We start from the raw sequence: 17,733 nt of genomic DNA on the forward strand, positions 1-17,733 counted from the left end.
ATATTTTGGTGGGGGAGTGACAAGATGGAGGCATGGTGGCTTCAACATAGCGTCCCATATGTCATCCTGTGCAGAAATCATTGATCGCCACCTTTAGCTTACCTACCTGCCACCCGACGCCCAAGTCAAGAAAGTAACTTAAAGTCAAATGAATAATAGGCACTGGTAACACACCTTTAAGCTCCCGAGTGGCGCAGTGGTCTAAGGCACTGCATCCGGGCTGTATCGCATCCGGCTGTGATTGGGAGTCCCATAGGGCGGTATTTAGTGAATCTTCCTGATCATGGAGTATGGATCATCCCAATTTGGACCATATAGATTAAATATTCACCTTCCTTGCAAATTATTCCTGACTATTTGCACATTCAGATCGACATTTTTAATTAATATCATCACACCTTTTGAGTTCCTTTGTCCATGACAAATTATTTCACCACCCCATTCCTTTTTTCCACAGAACTTCATCTAAGGATGTAGAGTGAGTTTCCTGTAAACAACTTCATCTAAGGATGTAGAGTGAGTTTCCTGTAAACAACTTCATCTAAGGATGTAGAGTGAGTTTCCTGTAAACAACTTCATCTCAGGATGTAGAGTGAGTTTCCTGTAAACAACTTCATCTCAGGATGTAGAGTGAGTTTCCTGTAAACAACTTCATCTCAGGATGTAGAGTGAGTTTCCTGTAAACAACTTCATCAAGGATGTAGAGTGAGTTTCCTGTAAACAGTACATGTTATATTCCTTTTCTTTTAGCCACGTAAAGACTTATTTTTTTACAATCTGCTAAACCGTTACAATTATAACTGGCTATACTTATTTCACCCCTTACCATAACTAGATACTATTCTCAGGCTAATTTGACCATAATTAGTGCTTGTAAAGTTACTGCCATCAGAGGTAATATGACGGTCAAAACTAGAGCATCAAATGTCTGATATTTAGAATTCAAGAAATAGGTTCCAGCAATGTTTATTTTATTCCGTTGCCTGTTTGCCTGTGAGCGAATGATACAGATGTTAGAAAATTGAGACAAGATATATGTGTATAAGAGTAAGACTATAATGTGTGCTGTCCAAATAAATAATAACTCTGCCAATTTGCATGGTTGAGTGTCTGTGTAACATGTAGTGCTTATAGCCTTAATATTCATGATGATAATTGTAATCCATATCGTATCACCGTCAAAGTTTAATCATAATTACATAATTGAAAAACACTTCTCAGCATTTCCATAGCAATTGACGTTTCACATGATCATGAAAGAGGCCTTGCATTACTCCAGACACAGCTTCACTTCAGTACAAATGTATTCTGTACATTATGTTATTATTCCCCAATGCCCCTATTCTGATATCTTCCCCTTGCTTGTTGTAAACATATATAAACTTGTAGACAAATACATAGAGACAAACATATTCAATTCTAAAACAGTTTGATAATAGAGAGGGAGAGAAGAGAGCGAGATTAGGTGTCTGTATGTAAGTGAGCATGTAATTGAGTATGTGTGTGTTCATATCCCATAGTGTTCAAATTTTGCGATGATCGGTCAGGGACCCTTGGTCTTGTCGCTCTGAGCTCCAAGTCTGTGTACTCGGTGGAAAGCTACCTTGTTTACAGTCTCTATAGGAAGTTTCAAGGTGGATTGCATGAATTCTCTGATCGCGGCCTCTAGATTATTGGATGCGTCCTCAGGAATCCCGGGGACAAAATATATTTTCACGCATGCTACAACTTTGTCTAGTAGCGACTCTTTCATCACCCTGTTTTCCCTGAGTTGACAATGTTGGAATCGTGGATTTTTACCTTGGTGTGAGTGTCTTGTTCTCTCCTTGGAGCGTGAGAATTTCACTCTGGCTAAACTCCAAACTCCCCCTCAGCCCTGTTACCTCCTCACACAACGTTTCCAGTGTTGCATGTATTCCAGCCAGAGCACTAACCTCTACTTCAACGGTAAGTAAATCATCCATGTCTGTAGATTCATCGTGTTTTCTTTTTTTGGTCGGGTTAAAGTTATTTTGTGAGGTGGTCGTATCTTTCCATAAAGGAGTATGTTGTTCCTCCATAGCGTAAAGCTGTTGGTACTCGTCGATTTCCCTCAGGATCTCCTTAGTATCCAGGTTGGCTCTTTACTCCAACCAGTTGTTTTAAGAAAAGATAACAATGAGTCTTTCCCAGGAGGACGACAGGTGTCTGTAGTACAGCCAGCTAGCACTTGTGGAATCCACCCAAACAGGGAGGGACGGACGGACGGAGACTGTCTGACAGACGGACAGGGGAGGGGAGGGAGACTGTCTGACAGGGAAGGAGGGAGGGAGACTGTCTGACAGACGGACAGGGAAGGAGGGAGGGAGATTGTCTGACAGACGGACAGGGAAGGAGGGAGGGAGATTGTCTGACAGACGGACAGGGAAGGAGGGAGGGAGATTGTCTGACAGACGGACAGGGAAGGAGGGAGGGAGATTGTCTGACAGACGGACAGGGAAGGAGGGAGGGAGATTGTCTGACAGACGGACAGGGAAGGAGGGAGGGAGATTGTCTGACAGACGGACAGGGAAGGAGGGAGGGAGATTGTCTGACAGACGGACAGGGAAGGAGGGAGGGAGATTGTCTGACAGACGGACAGGGAAGGAGGGAGGGAGAATGTCTGACAGACGGACAGGGAAGGAGGGAGGGAGAATGTCAGACAGACGGACAGGGAAGGAGGGAGGGAGATTGTCAGACAGACAGGGTACACACATCCCTGTCTGTATCCTCAGTATCTCACACTATGGATGCCTTGTTGATGGTCATCATGGCCTCTGGGGCTGCTGTGCTGTTGAACTGGCCAATCGTCAAGTAGGCGATCTTACCGTCACCATTCACTTGCAAGTTAATGATGTCATAGTAGCCGTTCTGGAAGAATAAAGGTTCTTTGGTGTGGGAGACGTCAAACTACACGTTCCTCAGGTAGTACATCAACTAGAGGAGAAAGGAGAAGATGGACAATATTAAAACATACAGCAGTTACAACTGAGATGAGCGCACACACACACACACACACACACACCTGTCAAGGCTCAATGCTGGTGACATCAGCACAGCTGTTGTTGAAGGGCCCCTGGCAAGGCTCAGAGATCTCCATGTTATGCATGGCATGGGCCACAGTAGACACAGCCTTTTACACACTGCAATGCATGACAATCATCATATCTACCTGTATGTGAGGTGTAGCTGGGTCACGTCAGAGTAGGTATCACCATATCTACCTGTATGTGAGGTGTAGCTGGGTCACGTCAGAGTAGGTATCACCATATCTACCTGTATGTGAGGTGTAGCTGGGTCACGTCAGAGTAGGTATCACCATATCTACCTGTATGTGAGGTGTAGCTGGGTCACGTCAGAGTAGGTATCACCATATCTACCTGTATGTGAGGTGTAGCTGGGTCACGTCAGAGTAGGTATCATCATATCTACCTGTATGTGAGGTGTAGCTGGGTCACGTCAGAGTAGGTATCACCATATCTACCTGTATGTGAGGTGTAGCTGGGTCACGTCAGAGTAGGTATCACCATATCTACCTGTATGTGAGGTGTAGCTGGGTCACGTCAGAGTAGGTATCACCATATCTACCTGTATGTGAGGTGTAGCTGGGTCACGTCAGAGTAGGTATCATCATATCTACCTGTATGTGAGGTGTAGCAGGGTCACGTCAGAGTAGGTATCACCATATCTACCTGTATGTGAGGTGTAGCTGGGTCACGTCAGAGTAGGTATCACCATATCTACCTGTATGTGAGGTGTAGCAGGGTCACGTCAGAGTAGGTATCATCATATCTACCTGTATGTGAGGTGTAGCTGGGTCACGTCAGAGTAGGTATCATCATATCTACCTGTATGTGAGGTGTAGCTGGGTCACGTCAGAGTAGGTATCACCATATCTACCTGTATGTGAGGTGTAGCTGGGTCACGTCAGAGTAGGTATCACCATATCTACCTGTATGTGAGGTGTAGCTGGGTCACGTCAGAGTAGGTATCACCATATCTACCTGTATGTGAGGTGTAGCTGGGTCACGTCAGAGTAGGTATCACCATATCTACCTGTATGTGAGGTGTAGCTGGGTCACGTCAGAGTAGGTATCATCATATCTACCTGTATGTGAGGTGTAGCTGGGTCACGTCAGAGTAGGTATCACCATATCTACCTGTATGTGAGGTGTAGCTGGGTCACGTCAGAGTAGGTATCACCATATCTACCTGTATGTGAGGTGTAGCTGGGTCACGTCAGAGTAGGTATCATCATATCTACCTGTATGTGAGGTGTAGCTGGGTCACGTCAGAGTAGGTATCACCATATCTACCTGTATGTGAGGTGTAGCTGGGTCACGTCAGAGTAGGTATCATAAAGATTCTCCAGGGACGTCTGCCCCAATACAGCCCCTCAGGTTCCCCTCTGACTGCCCTGGAAAGGGTTGTGTTGTCCTAATGTTGCCCTGGCCATTTCTTTCGCCAGCCTCAGAGCCTGGCCATAGTCCAGTGTGCAGTTGTAGGCCATTTCCCAGAATTCCTCAGTGAGCGTATTATCATAGGGGTTGTGTTTAGCAGGTGACGTTGGAGGCCGAATTACAGAGTACCACCCAGCACTGAACTCACCTGGACACAGAAAACCCCACATCATCACACTAACAACACCCAACAAATCAGGGAACATTGCTTTGAATATAAAACGGTCACTCTGCTGACTAATTCTATGGTACCTGTGCCCCCAGGTTGAACCCTAACCCCTAGTTGACCCCTCACCCCAGGCTGGTTGAGTGCGGAGGTGACCCAGGCCACGCTGGCGATCCAGGTGCGGTTGGTGACATTGTGTTGGACCAGCTCCTGGATCACAGGGCGCAGGTCCACTTCAGAGGAGAACATCACAACGACTCCACAATACGCTGGAAGTCCTCTGGAGAGCTCACCTGCACAGGAGGTTCCAACACTTTATTAACCTGTTTATGGTACAAGCAAACTGTTAACCTGTTTATGGTACAAGCAAACTGTTAAAACCTGTTTATGGTACAAGCAAACTGTTAACCTGTTTATGGTACAAGCAAACTGTTAACTTGTTTATGGTGCAAGCAAACTGACGGAGAGAGAGGAAAAGCGAGAGAGAAGAGAAGCAGACACAGAAAGAGAGAGACAGAAAGAGAGAGACATACTGTGGAGAGAGAGACATTGAGAGGCGTGTTGTAATGGAAACCGGTCACCTTGGGCAGGGTCTCAGAGAAGGAGATGCAGACCTCAGCCTCATCCACCTGTTCCTTGAAGGCCTTGATGCCATACTTCCCATAGTCGTCGTCCGCGGCGATGGTTCCCACCCAGGTCCAGCTGAAGTGCAGCACCAGGCAGGTCATTGACTGGTAGACGGAGTTAGGAATTGTCATCAAAGGGTGGGGAACTGAAACTTACTTTCCAACACAGAGCAGGACAACGAGGAACTCGCCTAGAGACAAGGACAGAGGGAAGAGAGCAAAGGAGAGGGGGAAGAGAGAGCAGAGGAGAGGGGGAAGAGAGAGCAGAGGAGAGGGGGAAGAGAGAGCAGAGGAGAGGGGGAGGAGAGAGCAGAGAAGAGAGCAGAGGAGAGGGGAGGAGAGAGAGGAGAGAGAACAGAAGAGAGAGAGGGGGGAGGAGAGAGAGGAGAGAGCGCAGAAGAGAGCAGAGGACAGAGAGAGGAGAGAAGGAGGGAGAGGAAAAAGCCCACTAGATTAGGCCACACTGCACCTAGGTAGGTAGATATAGGAGCTGTAGTGAAGAGGAGAGGAGAGGGGAGGGGAGGGAAAGGAAAAAGCCCACTAGATTAGGCCACACTGCACCTAGGTAGGTAGGTAGATATAGGAGCTGTAGTGAAGAGGATAGTACATGTATAAATGAGGATATGTAGATACCTGGTGGAAATAGTAGAGTCCCCGTATGTGGAGGCTAGACAGGTCTAACCCCCCCAACCCCCACCAGAGCGGCCACAGCGTTACTTGGGCACGGCCTTGTCCTGCCCTGTCAGGTAGGTGAGGGTGCCCTCCAAAGCCTTGGAGATGGTGACGCAGGAGTCATAGATGACATAGCCCAGGTCTGTATCAGGGAGAAGATCTGTCTGCTTGTTAAACTCATCAATGGCGAAGAGCATCGTCAAACCTGGATGAGAAGTGATGATGATGTTGGTAAATAGTAATAGTAGTAGTAGTAGTAAAATCCTGACATTACTTTTAAGTAATCTCGAGTAGTACCTGCAATGCATAACATTGCATTAAACTGCCACTTGAGGGCGACAAAGATCAATATGTACCTTCTCAGATAGACAAGCCCAAATCATCATCATCGCTTAGTTTATTGGCTAATATAAGAGGACAGGTCCAAGGGGCTGAAGGGATGGGTGATTGTTGAGTCACAGATTGGATGAGGGAGCAAGACCTTGACAGAAGGAGGCGACTCAGTAGAGAAGCAATTCTATAACGTTCTGTTTCTAAATTGTATTCAAATAATTTTTGAAAACACAATAGGGCTAATTTATTATAATACAATTAATGAAATCCCACATTGACAACTTCATTCTCTCCATTTCTCTAGTTTCACTGCCTTAAACTCCCGAGTAATAATTGCATCCCATGACATTACATTTACTCACCCCTCGCATCCCAGGGATACCGGCACCGGGGAGGTGTTGGTATCTGTTGAGGCTGTGGTGAACGGGAAACATCCCTCCCACAACAACCGTTTTCTTCTCCACGTTCTTGTACCCGCTCAGGTTATACTTGGCCTTCCGTTTACAGTTGGACTCGCAAAAGTGGAGAAAAGCACATAATCTACAGAGTAACCGTTTTTTTTAAAAATTGAATCCAGTAACATCATGATGTGAATGTGTGGTATAATGTGTTCACAGTGATAGACTCTGAAGGAACAGCATCCACAACAGGTACCGTTGCCAAATCTCAGGGGATGAAATGAGCAATGTCGCACAAAACAACCTCACAAAACAGCCTCCTCACAGAGACGTGAGATAAACAGGACCGTAAAGGTTTATAGATTGTGGAAATGATTGACTATGGTAAATGAAATAAATGGCCATAATTTTGTTTTAATTTGTATAATAAAAATAATAACTAAGAATTGAGCAGAGTACAGGCTATATGCACCGTAGGGTTTTAATATATTTTGTGCGCATTGCTTTACTTTAAAATAGCCTATAGGGTTTAGAATTTTTTATGGCTTGTAATCAAAATTATAGTTTTAAATTAAGGAGTCAATGACAGTAGAATAGTAAATAACATTGTGTGAAGGGCAATGCGCAATGAACTGGCAAATCAAAAATACATATAGTAAATTAGTCAGAAGCAGTAAATTCCCTGGCATGTGAATGTCGGTGTGTATTCGTGTTAATGACAGCACAAAGCGCCTCAAGGCTACGATTTAATTGGCAATAGCATGTGGCGACGCGGATGAGCGCTCATGGGACATTGGCCCATTGCTCAATAATCAACATCGGATACTGTAATTGTTTATTCCGAAACATCCTCTGGGTCTTTCGCTGTTGTGAGTCTGAGCTTGTCGACACTTGTCTTTCAATCATCCGGGAGAGGAGAGAAACACCTGAACCTCCAGCAGTGGAGACGCCCATGGGATAGGATCGCTGGCGGTGCTCGGTTTGCACAAACAGGTGGCTTCACGTGTTGACTCCTGACAGTAATTTAACCCAAATGTATAATTTATTGTAATGAAACGTACACCATTACAATCCATATTTCATGAAATAGGCTTACATAAGCAGGGCATATTTTTTGTTCTGAAAATGTATCGTCATAACCAATAGTCTCCAACCTGGGTCCTAGAGAGCTGCATGGTGTGTTAGGCCTCTCTGTAAATCTAGACTATCACATCTACTATCCTAACCAGCTGGCGAGTAGGCTATACGGATGTAGACTGAAGAGGCAATGGAAATTGAACTCTCATGACCTCTCCAACCCCAAGGCACGTAAAAAGGTTCTACAGTCACTCGTGATGAGCAGTGGCATGTATGGATGCCAAGGGAAGCAATGCTTCCTCCCCCAAAAAATGACCAACCCAAAAATAAACCCTGAAGAAGGTAGGTGATGCTGAAACGTTGGTGAATGCCCAGTAGATTGCTGGGAGTTTATGTTTGGAGTGTGAGACTCTTTGTTCTGGTGGTTTGCAACTCAAAAATAAAAACATAACATAATTGATTTTGTCTCTGTGTCTCACAGGAGAAAGCATCCGAGCGAGCGAAACAGCGCCCCTCTGTCTCTCTACGTCAATCAATCAATCAAATGTATTTATAAAGCCCTTACATCAGCTGGTGTCATAAAGTGCTGTACAGAAACCCAGCCTAAAACCACAAACAGCAAGCAATGCAGGTGTAGGCCATCTATCTGATGCTGCCTGGTCCAAACGAGTATGACATTGTTGCCGCCTGTAGCATTTAATTCAAGGGAAGCCAGCGAGCATCTGGCCTCCCTTGACCAAAAAAAAAAAGTAAACAAAATTTGCCAAACAGAGTTGAGCTAAACTGCGCGAGCTCAACTGAACGGTCCTGGCGTACGAACAACAAAACATGTCAAGGGAAGTCCGTTTGGATTTGCCGTCACCCAATGAGTGCATACGTCATTGACAGAAAAACTTGATTTGTTGCATCTCGTCCTCTGGTGGCTAGCTAGCTAAAACTGTCCCTTTCCTAAATTAGCTATGGATGTAGGTAGGGATTTGGACTTGTGGTTTTACTTCATTCTCCATACTGGCCAATGATTACAACAGCGATTTTGATCCAATCATTAATTCATATCCTTGTTGTGTCCCCGGCCTGAGAGGATGGAAGGTCAATATGTACGGTAGTTAGATATAGAAGTCTAATGTTAACTAGCTAACGTTGCCCATGAATGGAAGTTAAACTAGCGAGTAATCATTTTAGCCAAGTAGCCTGGGACAACAAAATATAAAAGCCTGTACTGTATGACAGAGTGAGAGACTATTTCATCAATATGAAAGAGAGGAGTTGTTTCTCTACAAGTAGAGTGAGTCGACATGTTTTTCTACTTGCACACACACATTTAGCTAACGTTGATTGGACTACATGTTTGGGGTATCTTTCGTCACTGTATGAGACTAATCGGAGGTTATTTGATGTTGAATGGTGCTGAAATAGTGGAGGCAGCTCCTGTTTCCTTTCGACTTGTGGTAACTCTGTGGTTCTACAGCAATAGTAGTTCAGTGGTCTGAAAATGTCAGAAACATGAACCTCCTTGACCACGCTGTGGGTCATGTAACTGTCTTACTGTACATGCAATATGCTTTGTGGACTTCACTGGACAGAGGTTGACCTCCGGTTTTCTGCTAAAACAAAAAGGTGTTGTTGAATTTAATCTTTCACCGTTTTATAAAAAATAAATAACACATTTACATAAGTATTCAGACCATTTACTCAGTACTTTGTTGAAGCACCTTTGGCAGCAATTATAGGCTGGAGCCATCTTGGTTATGATGCTACAAACTTGGCACACCTGTATTTGGGGAGTTCCTCCCATTCTTCTCTGCAGATCCTCTCAAGGTCTGTCAGGTTGGATGGGGAGCGTTGCTGCACAGCTATTTTCAGGTCTCTCCTGAGGATGTTCAAATCGGGTTAAAGTCCGGGATCTGGCTGGGCCACACCCAGTATGAGGTCCTGAGCACTCATACTGGGTGCCAGGTTTCCTCCAGACGTGACGCTTCTCTTTCAGGCCAAAGAGTTCAATCTTGATTTCATCAGACCAGATAATCTTGTTTCTCATGGTCTGAGAGTTCTTTAGATGCCTTTTGTCAAACTCCAAGCGGGCGGTCATGTGCATTTTACAGAGGAGTGGCTTCTGTCTAGCCATTCTAGCATAAAGGCCTGATTGGTGGAGTGCTGCAAAGATGGTTGTCCTTCTGGAAGGTTCTCCCATCTCCACAGAGGAACTCTACAGCTCTGTCAGAGTGACGATTGGGTTCCTGGTCACCTCCCTGACGAAGGCCCTTATCCCCCGATTGCTCAGTTTGGCCGTCCGGCCAGCTCTAGGAAGAGTCTTGGTGGTTCCAAACTTCTTCCATTTAAGAATTATGGAGGCCAATGTGTTCTTGGGGACCGTCAATGCTGCATAAATGTTTTGGTAACCTTCCCCAGATCTGTACAATGACAAAATCCTGTCTCAGAGCTCTACGGACAATTCCTTCAACACCAAGGCTCGGTTTTTACTCTGATATGCACTCAATTTTGAATCTCATCGCAAAGGATCTGAATACTTATGTAAATAAGGTATCAGTTTATCTGTAATAAATTTGTACACATTAAAAAAAAAAAAAAAACTTTTCACTTTGTCATTATGGGATATTGTGTGTAGACTGACAATTTGTATTTATTTAAATCAATTTTAGAATAAGACTAACATAACAAAACGAGGAAAAAGTCAAGGGATCTGAATACTTTCCGAAGGCACTGTACAAAAGTATGTGGACACTCCAAATTAGTGGATTCGGCTATTTCAGCAACACCCATTGCTGACAGGTGTATAAAAATCGAGCACACAGCCATGCAATCTCCATAGCAAAATATTTGTAGTAGAATGTCCTGAGGATGAGCTCAGTGACCCAACGTAGTAACGTCATACGAAGCCACCTTTCCAACGAGTCAGTTCCTCAAATTTCTGCCCTGCAAGAGCTGCTCCGGTCAACTCTTAAGTGCTGTTATTGTGATGTGGAAACCTCTAGGAGTAACAATGGCTCAGCTGTAAAGTGGAAGGCCACACAAGCTCACAGAACAGGACCACCGAGTGCTGAAGCGCGAAGCGTGTAAAAATTGTCTGACCTCGGTTGCAACACCCACTACCGATTTACAAACTGCCTCTGGAAGCAGCGTCAGCACAATAACGGTTTGTCGGAAGCTTCATGAAATGGGTTTCCATGGCCGAGCAGCCACACACAAGAGCACAATACCAAGAGTCAGCTGGAGTGCTGTAAAGCTCGCAGCCATTGGACTCTGGAGCAGTGGAACTGCGTTCTCTGGAGCAGTGGAAACACATTTCACCACCTGGCAGTCTGACGGACGGATCTGGTTTTGGCAGATGCCAGAAGAACGCTATCTACCTGAATGCATAGTGCCAACTGTAAAGTTTGGTGGAGGAAGAATAATGGTCAGGGCTGTTTTTCCATAGTTCAGGCTATGCCCTTTAGTTCCAGTGAAGGGAAATCTTAACGCTACAGCCTACAATTACATTCTAGACGATTCTGTGCTTCTAACTTTGTGGCAACAGGTTGCCTTTCCTGTTTCAGTATGAAAATGCCCCCGTGCACAAAGCGACAGTCATACAGAAATGGTTTGTTGCGATCGGCGTCGAAGAACTTGACTGGCCTGTAGAGCCCTGACCTCAACCCCATCGAAAACCTTTGGGATGAATTAGAACGCTGACTATAAGCCAGGCCTAATCGCCCAACATCAGTGCCCGACCTCACTAATGCTCTTGTGGCTGAATGGGCACAAGTCCCCACAGCAATGTCCCAACATCTAGTGGAAAGCCTTCCCAGAAAGGGTGGGGGCTGTTATAGAAGCAAGGGGGGGGGGGGGGGGGAATCTCCATATTAATGCCCATGATTTTGGAATGAGATGTTCAACGAACATGTGTCCACATACTTTTGGTCATATAGAGTAAATCTAGACATTTTGATTAGTTGGTAAAGAGTGTGAGAAGATTCAACTGAGACTTCTTTACTAAAGCTTGGTTTTCCATTCTACACATTTCATAGTTGAAACTGCATGCAGGGACTTGGTTTGAGGCACGTTACCAAGGAAGAACGAGCTGTTTTAAACCAAACAAACAAAAAAAAGAATATCAAACACAGAATTGCATAAATTAATCTTATTTCAATATTGCAGTAAAATCCAACTACAAAAATTAAACATCCATTAATTAAGCGATTTTTGTTTTCCAAGTAGACATATGCATCATAAAATACACAATTAAAGGCAACACAAAGGGAGAGACGCTAACGACAAGTTGCAATTAAGACCGTTAAGGAACAGATTCATTTTGCATTGGGTATTCAACTGTCATAACAAAATAATATTGAAGGTGAGGGGTACAAAGTCGAACACAGAGGCATGTAAATCAGTATTATCGCACAGTAAAACATTACCTACAGGCTGGACGTGGGGCAGACAGGGGTCCTTATTAAAAAGACATGCTTCAGGTCCAGTAAAACAGTTAGTCCTGGTCTAACTGAGGACTCTCTCAGTAAATTAGTGTTGAAAACATTGAACTGAGAGCCAGATTACTGGCAATGCCTACTCAGGAGTCCTCTAGTCATGATGGCCACTGCCAGTTTTCAATTTGGCCCTATAAAAAAAAAGGGGGGATGCTTTCGTGATTGGGTTTTAAAATCCATCAGCTGTAAGTACTAGAACTTCCCAAACGCGTTAGGAAAGCACCAAGGTTTTATGTGCAAAAGTTGCTCCTACACAACTGTAGGAGGTGCCACGTGCCAGCATGATCACGATAACGACAAAGGTGTTCACACAACAATTGTTGTTTTGACTATAGTAACATTTTAATTAATTCTCAGTCCTTTTGTCATCTTGTTTCTCTTAAATAGCATATATTGCAGCATGAAGTAACAGTTCTCATCAGGCAGGGGGCGTGTCAAACAAAGGGGAAGAGAAAAGAAAAAAAACAGGCACAGAAAAGGACACCCCGTCATTTTGGGGGCTTCCCAAACAGTTACCAATCTCTGAAAATTAACTAATATTTTCCTTTGGCCGCTGTTGGTAGTTTAACATCACATTTTTCATTTAAGTGGACCGTCAACAAAAACCCAAATCTAATTTCACCACAGCTTAATCTACATTTGGCAACAACAAAAAAAAGTTTAAAAATAAATACAAATAAAAAGTGATATTGGTCACAGTTTCTCTGCTAAATGACTTTGAGACAGGCAGCCCCTGTCTGTCTCTTTGCACAGTATACAGTTGGAACGGAAATGGTTGAGTAAAAATCATCTTGGGACAAAAAGACTCATCGGCAGTGGAGCATAAAAAGCCAAAATGCAATGGAAGACTTTAAAGCCACAGGCAAGTTGCTGCTCTTCCTCCTGTATGTCATACAAGTATGTTGTTGTTTTCTCTCTTTCTTCTGTCGTTGGTCTCACGCTGCAATCTGAGGCACGCCGTTTACACAATCCACTTCCTGAACTCTCACTCTCTTAACCTTTGAATCTCAACTGGCTGTTTCCAAAAACAGGAAGCCGCACTTATGCCAAAGAAGGAAAAAAATAATGCATTGTCACGCATGAAGAAACTGATCCAAAAATAAGGATGAATAGTCATCATATCTATAATAACAATAATACAAACACACCTCCCAAAAACTGAGCGGGGGGGAGGGAGGGGAGAGTAGCGGCTTCAGGTGTGTGCTGGTCACAGTACTGCCTGCTTTCCATGGGAATGTTCTAGAGGGGGGGGGGGTGATCTGAAAGGAGAGGTGAGATGGGGGGGTAGGTGTTAGGAGAGGGAAAGAAAAGAGGAGAAGAGGAAGAGAGGAGCTCACATCTCCTCTCCTCTCTCCATGAACTCTACTCCCACTCTGTGGTGCCAGGAGGTTTGGAGGTCAGGTCAAACATCACCCGGGAGATGCCAGGGATCTTCTTGATCTCATTTACCATCTTCAGCACCACCTGGGGAGGCGAGAGAGAGGAAGAGAGAGAGAGAAGGGTTAGAGCTGGAGACTGTGGTTTATACTGAGAGTAATGTCTGATCCCCATCTCGTGGTGACTCGTAATACCTCCTCGGGGATGTGGTTTCCGGGCGTGGCAGGTATCCCGGTCATGAAGTCGCTGGTGATGAACGTTCTTACGACCACAGAGCGTCGGCAGGACGGCTGCCTCTGTGAGGAATCACGGTCAAAGTGCAGAGGGGTCAGGATGACCGGCATCTGACTGATCTTCCCAGAGTAACCTGGGAGAAAGAGGGTACAGAGGGGTCAGGATGACCGGCATCTGACTGATCTTCCCAGAGTAACCTGGGAGAAAGAGGGTACAGAGGGGTCAGGATGACAGGCAATCTGACTGATCTTCCCAGAGTAACCTGGGAGAAAGAGGGTACAGAGGGGTCAGGATGACCGGCATCTGACTGATCTTCCCAGAGTAACCTGGGAGAAAGAGGGTACAGAGGGGTCAGGATGACCGGCATCTGACTGATCTTCCCAGAGTAAACTGAGAGAAAGAGGGTACAGAATCACCACACCAGACAGGGTTAGCAACGAGCACCTCATGAAGGGAAGTTGGTTCTACAGGGATGGGGGGGGGGGGTTGAAAATATTTCACGATTCAAATAGCATCATGATGCATCGGACATCTGAAACACATGTTTTTGTTTAAACTTAAGGTTTAAACCCGAGTAATGCTGTGCGAGGGAGAAAGGCTAACGCTCTGTTGCTGCATCTGTAGACAGTCTGGTGTGTGTGTTGGGAGGGGACCAGACGGCGGGAGAGCGAGACGCCAACGCAACGCTAGCTAACATGTAGCAGCCACAATGTTATTTATTATCCCATATAATAGCTAGCTAGGCTAATTAAGGCTGCACGCGGTGTTCTCTTCCCAACCCCATAAAACAGCAGTCTATCAAACCAAATCGTATTTTTCCACACGCACCGCATACAACCTGTCGGTAGCTCTTTGTAGCCTCCTTCTCATTTCGATAACTTTTTGTCATTTTATTTAATCTTGCATTGCATTACTGAACCGTGCACATCATAAAAACTACCTTGAAAAAAGTGTGTCGTTTCCAATACGTTAATAATTTGAAAGTGTCCTTGTATGTAACAAAGTCCCATTGATGTTTTAATTTAATTCCGAAAAAGCATTTGTGTTATAGTCCTGTAAATTTCTCTCTCGCCAAAATGAATACTGACACAAGTATTTCAATACTAACGTCTGTTTAAATATTGGAATAACCGGTGCACATCCCTAGAGTTCTACACATTGTATTTCTATACTCTGTCCCCTGCTCTACACTGAATCCTATAATCATTTCTATCCAGCCCTTCTGCTCCCCTCCTGAAGCAGGAAACCACTTACCAGACTCTCTGAGGATGGAGTGGGCCACGAAGTCCGCCTGTCTGAGTGTGCTGAGAACGCCCGTGGTCAGGAAGGTGGGGGTGACGTCTGTGGGGGGCTCCTTCACGTGCGACCCAAATACATACACAACTCTGGAGGGAGGCAGGAGAGAGGAAAGACGGTCCATGTGGCATCCTGCTAGCAGTAACTGGTTCTACTTCTTCTACTGTGTACTGTGTGTGTTACCTGTTGATGGCGTGGCACATGCGAGGGATGAGTCTGGCCAGGAACATGAGGGATTCCCAGTGTGGAGCCTCTTTACTGGTGACCCCACACACATAGCTATAGGACCGACAGTCACCCTACACACACACACACAGACAGAGAGAGAACAGGTTAGGAGCCTCTTTACTGGTGACCCCACACACATAGCTATAGGACCGACAGTCACCCTACACACACACACACACAGACAGAGAGAGAACAGGTTAGGAGCCTCTTTACTGGTGACCCCACACACATAGCTATAGGACCGACAGTCACCCTACACACACACACAGAGAGAGAGAACAGGTTAGGAGCCTCTTTACTGGTGACCCCACACACATAGCTATAGGACCGACAGTCACCCCACACACACACACACACACACACACACACACACAGAGAGAGAGAGAACACGCTATAGCTTCCGCTATGATCACTTATATACGCTGCAGAGGTTCACTTGACCAACACTTCATTATTGTGCTGATTAGTTAATCAAAAGTGATCTATCGCGTCCATCTTTCACATTTAGACTTCACTATGAGACTCTGGGGTTATTTGAGGTCTTTCTCTTCTCCCTCTGCTCCCAGCCAAACTCCACAGAGAACAATAAGCCCCTCTCTGTTAATACACTCCTGTCTCTCTCCTGGTCCACTTACCAACACACAGTCACACTTTGAGGTAAAAATAGCGCTCCGTCTCTCCTGCCTCCCTTATCCAACACACATTCACTGTTTCTGCGATAAATATATCCCTCAGTGGCTTTCAGCAGGAAGGGTGGAGGAGACATCCACCACTGAATGGGCGGAGACAGCTGTGTCATCATTCCATTACCATGCACTTGTCAACAGACAGACATTGTTTAACCACAGCCTGAAGGACATTAACAGACAGAGCAGTAAAATCTCCAAAATACCCGTTGACAGACATTGCCGCTTAACCATAGATCTAGGATCAGATTACCCCCTCCCCAACACTAACCTTAACCATTAGCTGGATAAACAAATATCAGTGATTATGGGAAGAGGTCTACCTACTCAGCCCTGGCAGTAGCAGTGCCATCCTGTTATAGTGAGAGAGGGAGACGGCTGCTGAGTGAAGGAATAACAGGGAGCATCTAACTAGTCCTGACGTGGCTGCTGAGTGAAGGAATAACAGGGAGCATCTAACTAGTCCTGACCTGGCTGCTGGGAATAACAGACAGACTAGGTCTAACTAGTCCCGAAGAGGCTGCTGGGAATAACAGGGAGTGTCTAACTAGTCCCGACGTGGCTTCTGGGAATAACAGGGAGCGTCTAACTAGTCCCGACGTGGCTTCTGGGAATAACAGGGAGCGTCTAACTAGTCCTGACCTGGCTGCTGGGAATAACAGGGAGCGTCTAACTAGTCCTGACCTGGCTGCTGGGAATAACAGGGAGCGTCTAACTAGTCCTGACCTGGCTGCTGGGAATAACAGGGAGCGTTTAACTAGTCCTGACCTGGCTGCTGGGAATAACAGGGAGCGTCTAACTAGTCCTGACCTGGCTGCTGGGAATAACAGGGAGCGTCTAACTAGTCCTGACGTGGCTTCTGGGAATAACAGGGAGCGTCTAACTAGTCCTGACGTGGCTGCTGGGAATAACAGGGAGCGTCTAACTAGTCCTGACGTGGCTGCTGGGAATAACAGGGAGCGTCTAACTAGTCCTGACCTGGCTGCTGGGAATAACAGGGAGCGTTTAACTAGTCCTGACCTGGCTGCTGGGAATAACAGGGAGCGTCTAACTAGTCCTGACCTGGCTGCTGGGAATAACAGGGAGCGTCTAACTAGTCCTGACGTGGCTTCTGGGAATAACAGGGAGCGTCTAACTAGTCCTGACGTGGCTGCTGGGAATAACAGGGAGCGTCTAACTAGTCCTGACGTGGCTGCTGAGTGAAGGAATAACAGGGAGCGTCTAACTAGTCCTGACGTGGCTGCTGAGTGAAGGAATAACAGGGAGCGTCTAACTAGTCCTGACGTGGCTGCTGAGTGAAGGAATAACAGGGAGCGTCTAACTAGTCCTGACGTGGCTGCTGGGAATAACAGGGAGCGTCTAACTAGTCCTGACCTGGCTGCTGGGAATAACAGGGAGCGTCTAACTAGTCCTGACCTGGCTGCTGGGAATAACAGGGAGCGTCTAACTAGTCCTGACCTGGCTGCTGGGAATAACAGGGAGCGTCTAACTAGTCCTGACCTGGCTGCTGGGAATAACAGGGAGCGTCTAACTAGTCCTGACCTGGCTGCTGGGAATAACAGGGAGCGTCTAACTAGTCCTGACCTGGCTGCTGGGAATAACAGGGAGCGTCTAACTAGTCCTGACCTGGCTGCTGGGAATAACAGGGAGCGTTTAACTAGTCCTGACCTGGCTGCTG

At 45.7% G+C, this 17,733-nt stretch overlaps 1 protein-coding gene and 1 pseudogene across 2 annotated transcripts in view; both read right to left on the reverse strand.

Annotated features, from left to right (window-relative positions):
* Positions 1–2,757: 2,757 nt before the first annotated feature.
* Positions 2,758–6,139, reverse strand: LOC139385784 (vomeronasal type-2 receptor 1-like; annotated as a pseudogene).
* A 4,220-nt stretch (positions 6,140–10,359) lies between these two features.
* LOC139385818 (GMP synthase [glutamine-hydrolyzing]) overlaps positions 10,360–17,733 on the reverse strand; it is a 30,311-nt gene continuing 22,937 nt past the window's right edge. The window contains exons 13-16 of one of the 2 annotated variants that reach the window (XM_071131065.1): positions 15,325–15,440; positions 15,100–15,230; positions 13,806–13,978; positions 10,360–13,698 (exon numbers count right to left, since the gene is read on the reverse strand). In XM_071131065.1, the coding sequence (XP_070987166.1) occupies positions 13,597–13,698; positions 13,806–13,978; positions 15,100–15,230; positions 15,325–15,440 (522 nt within the window). In that variant the 3' untranslated portion in view covers positions 10,360–13,596. Of the gene's footprint in view, positions 13,699–13,805; positions 13,979–14,066; positions 14,172–15,099; positions 15,231–15,324; positions 15,441–17,733 lie in introns of those variants that run through there. The other variant, XM_071131066.1, reaches the window with a different exon arrangement.

The sequence above is a fragment of the Oncorhynchus clarkii genome, chromosome 27 (genome assembly GCF_045791955.1).
Source record: "Oncorhynchus clarkii lewisi isolate Uvic-CL-2024 chromosome 27, UVic_Ocla_1.0, whole genome shotgun sequence".
Taxonomy (NCBI): domain Eukaryota; kingdom Metazoa; phylum Chordata; class Actinopteri; order Salmoniformes; family Salmonidae; genus Oncorhynchus; species Oncorhynchus clarkii.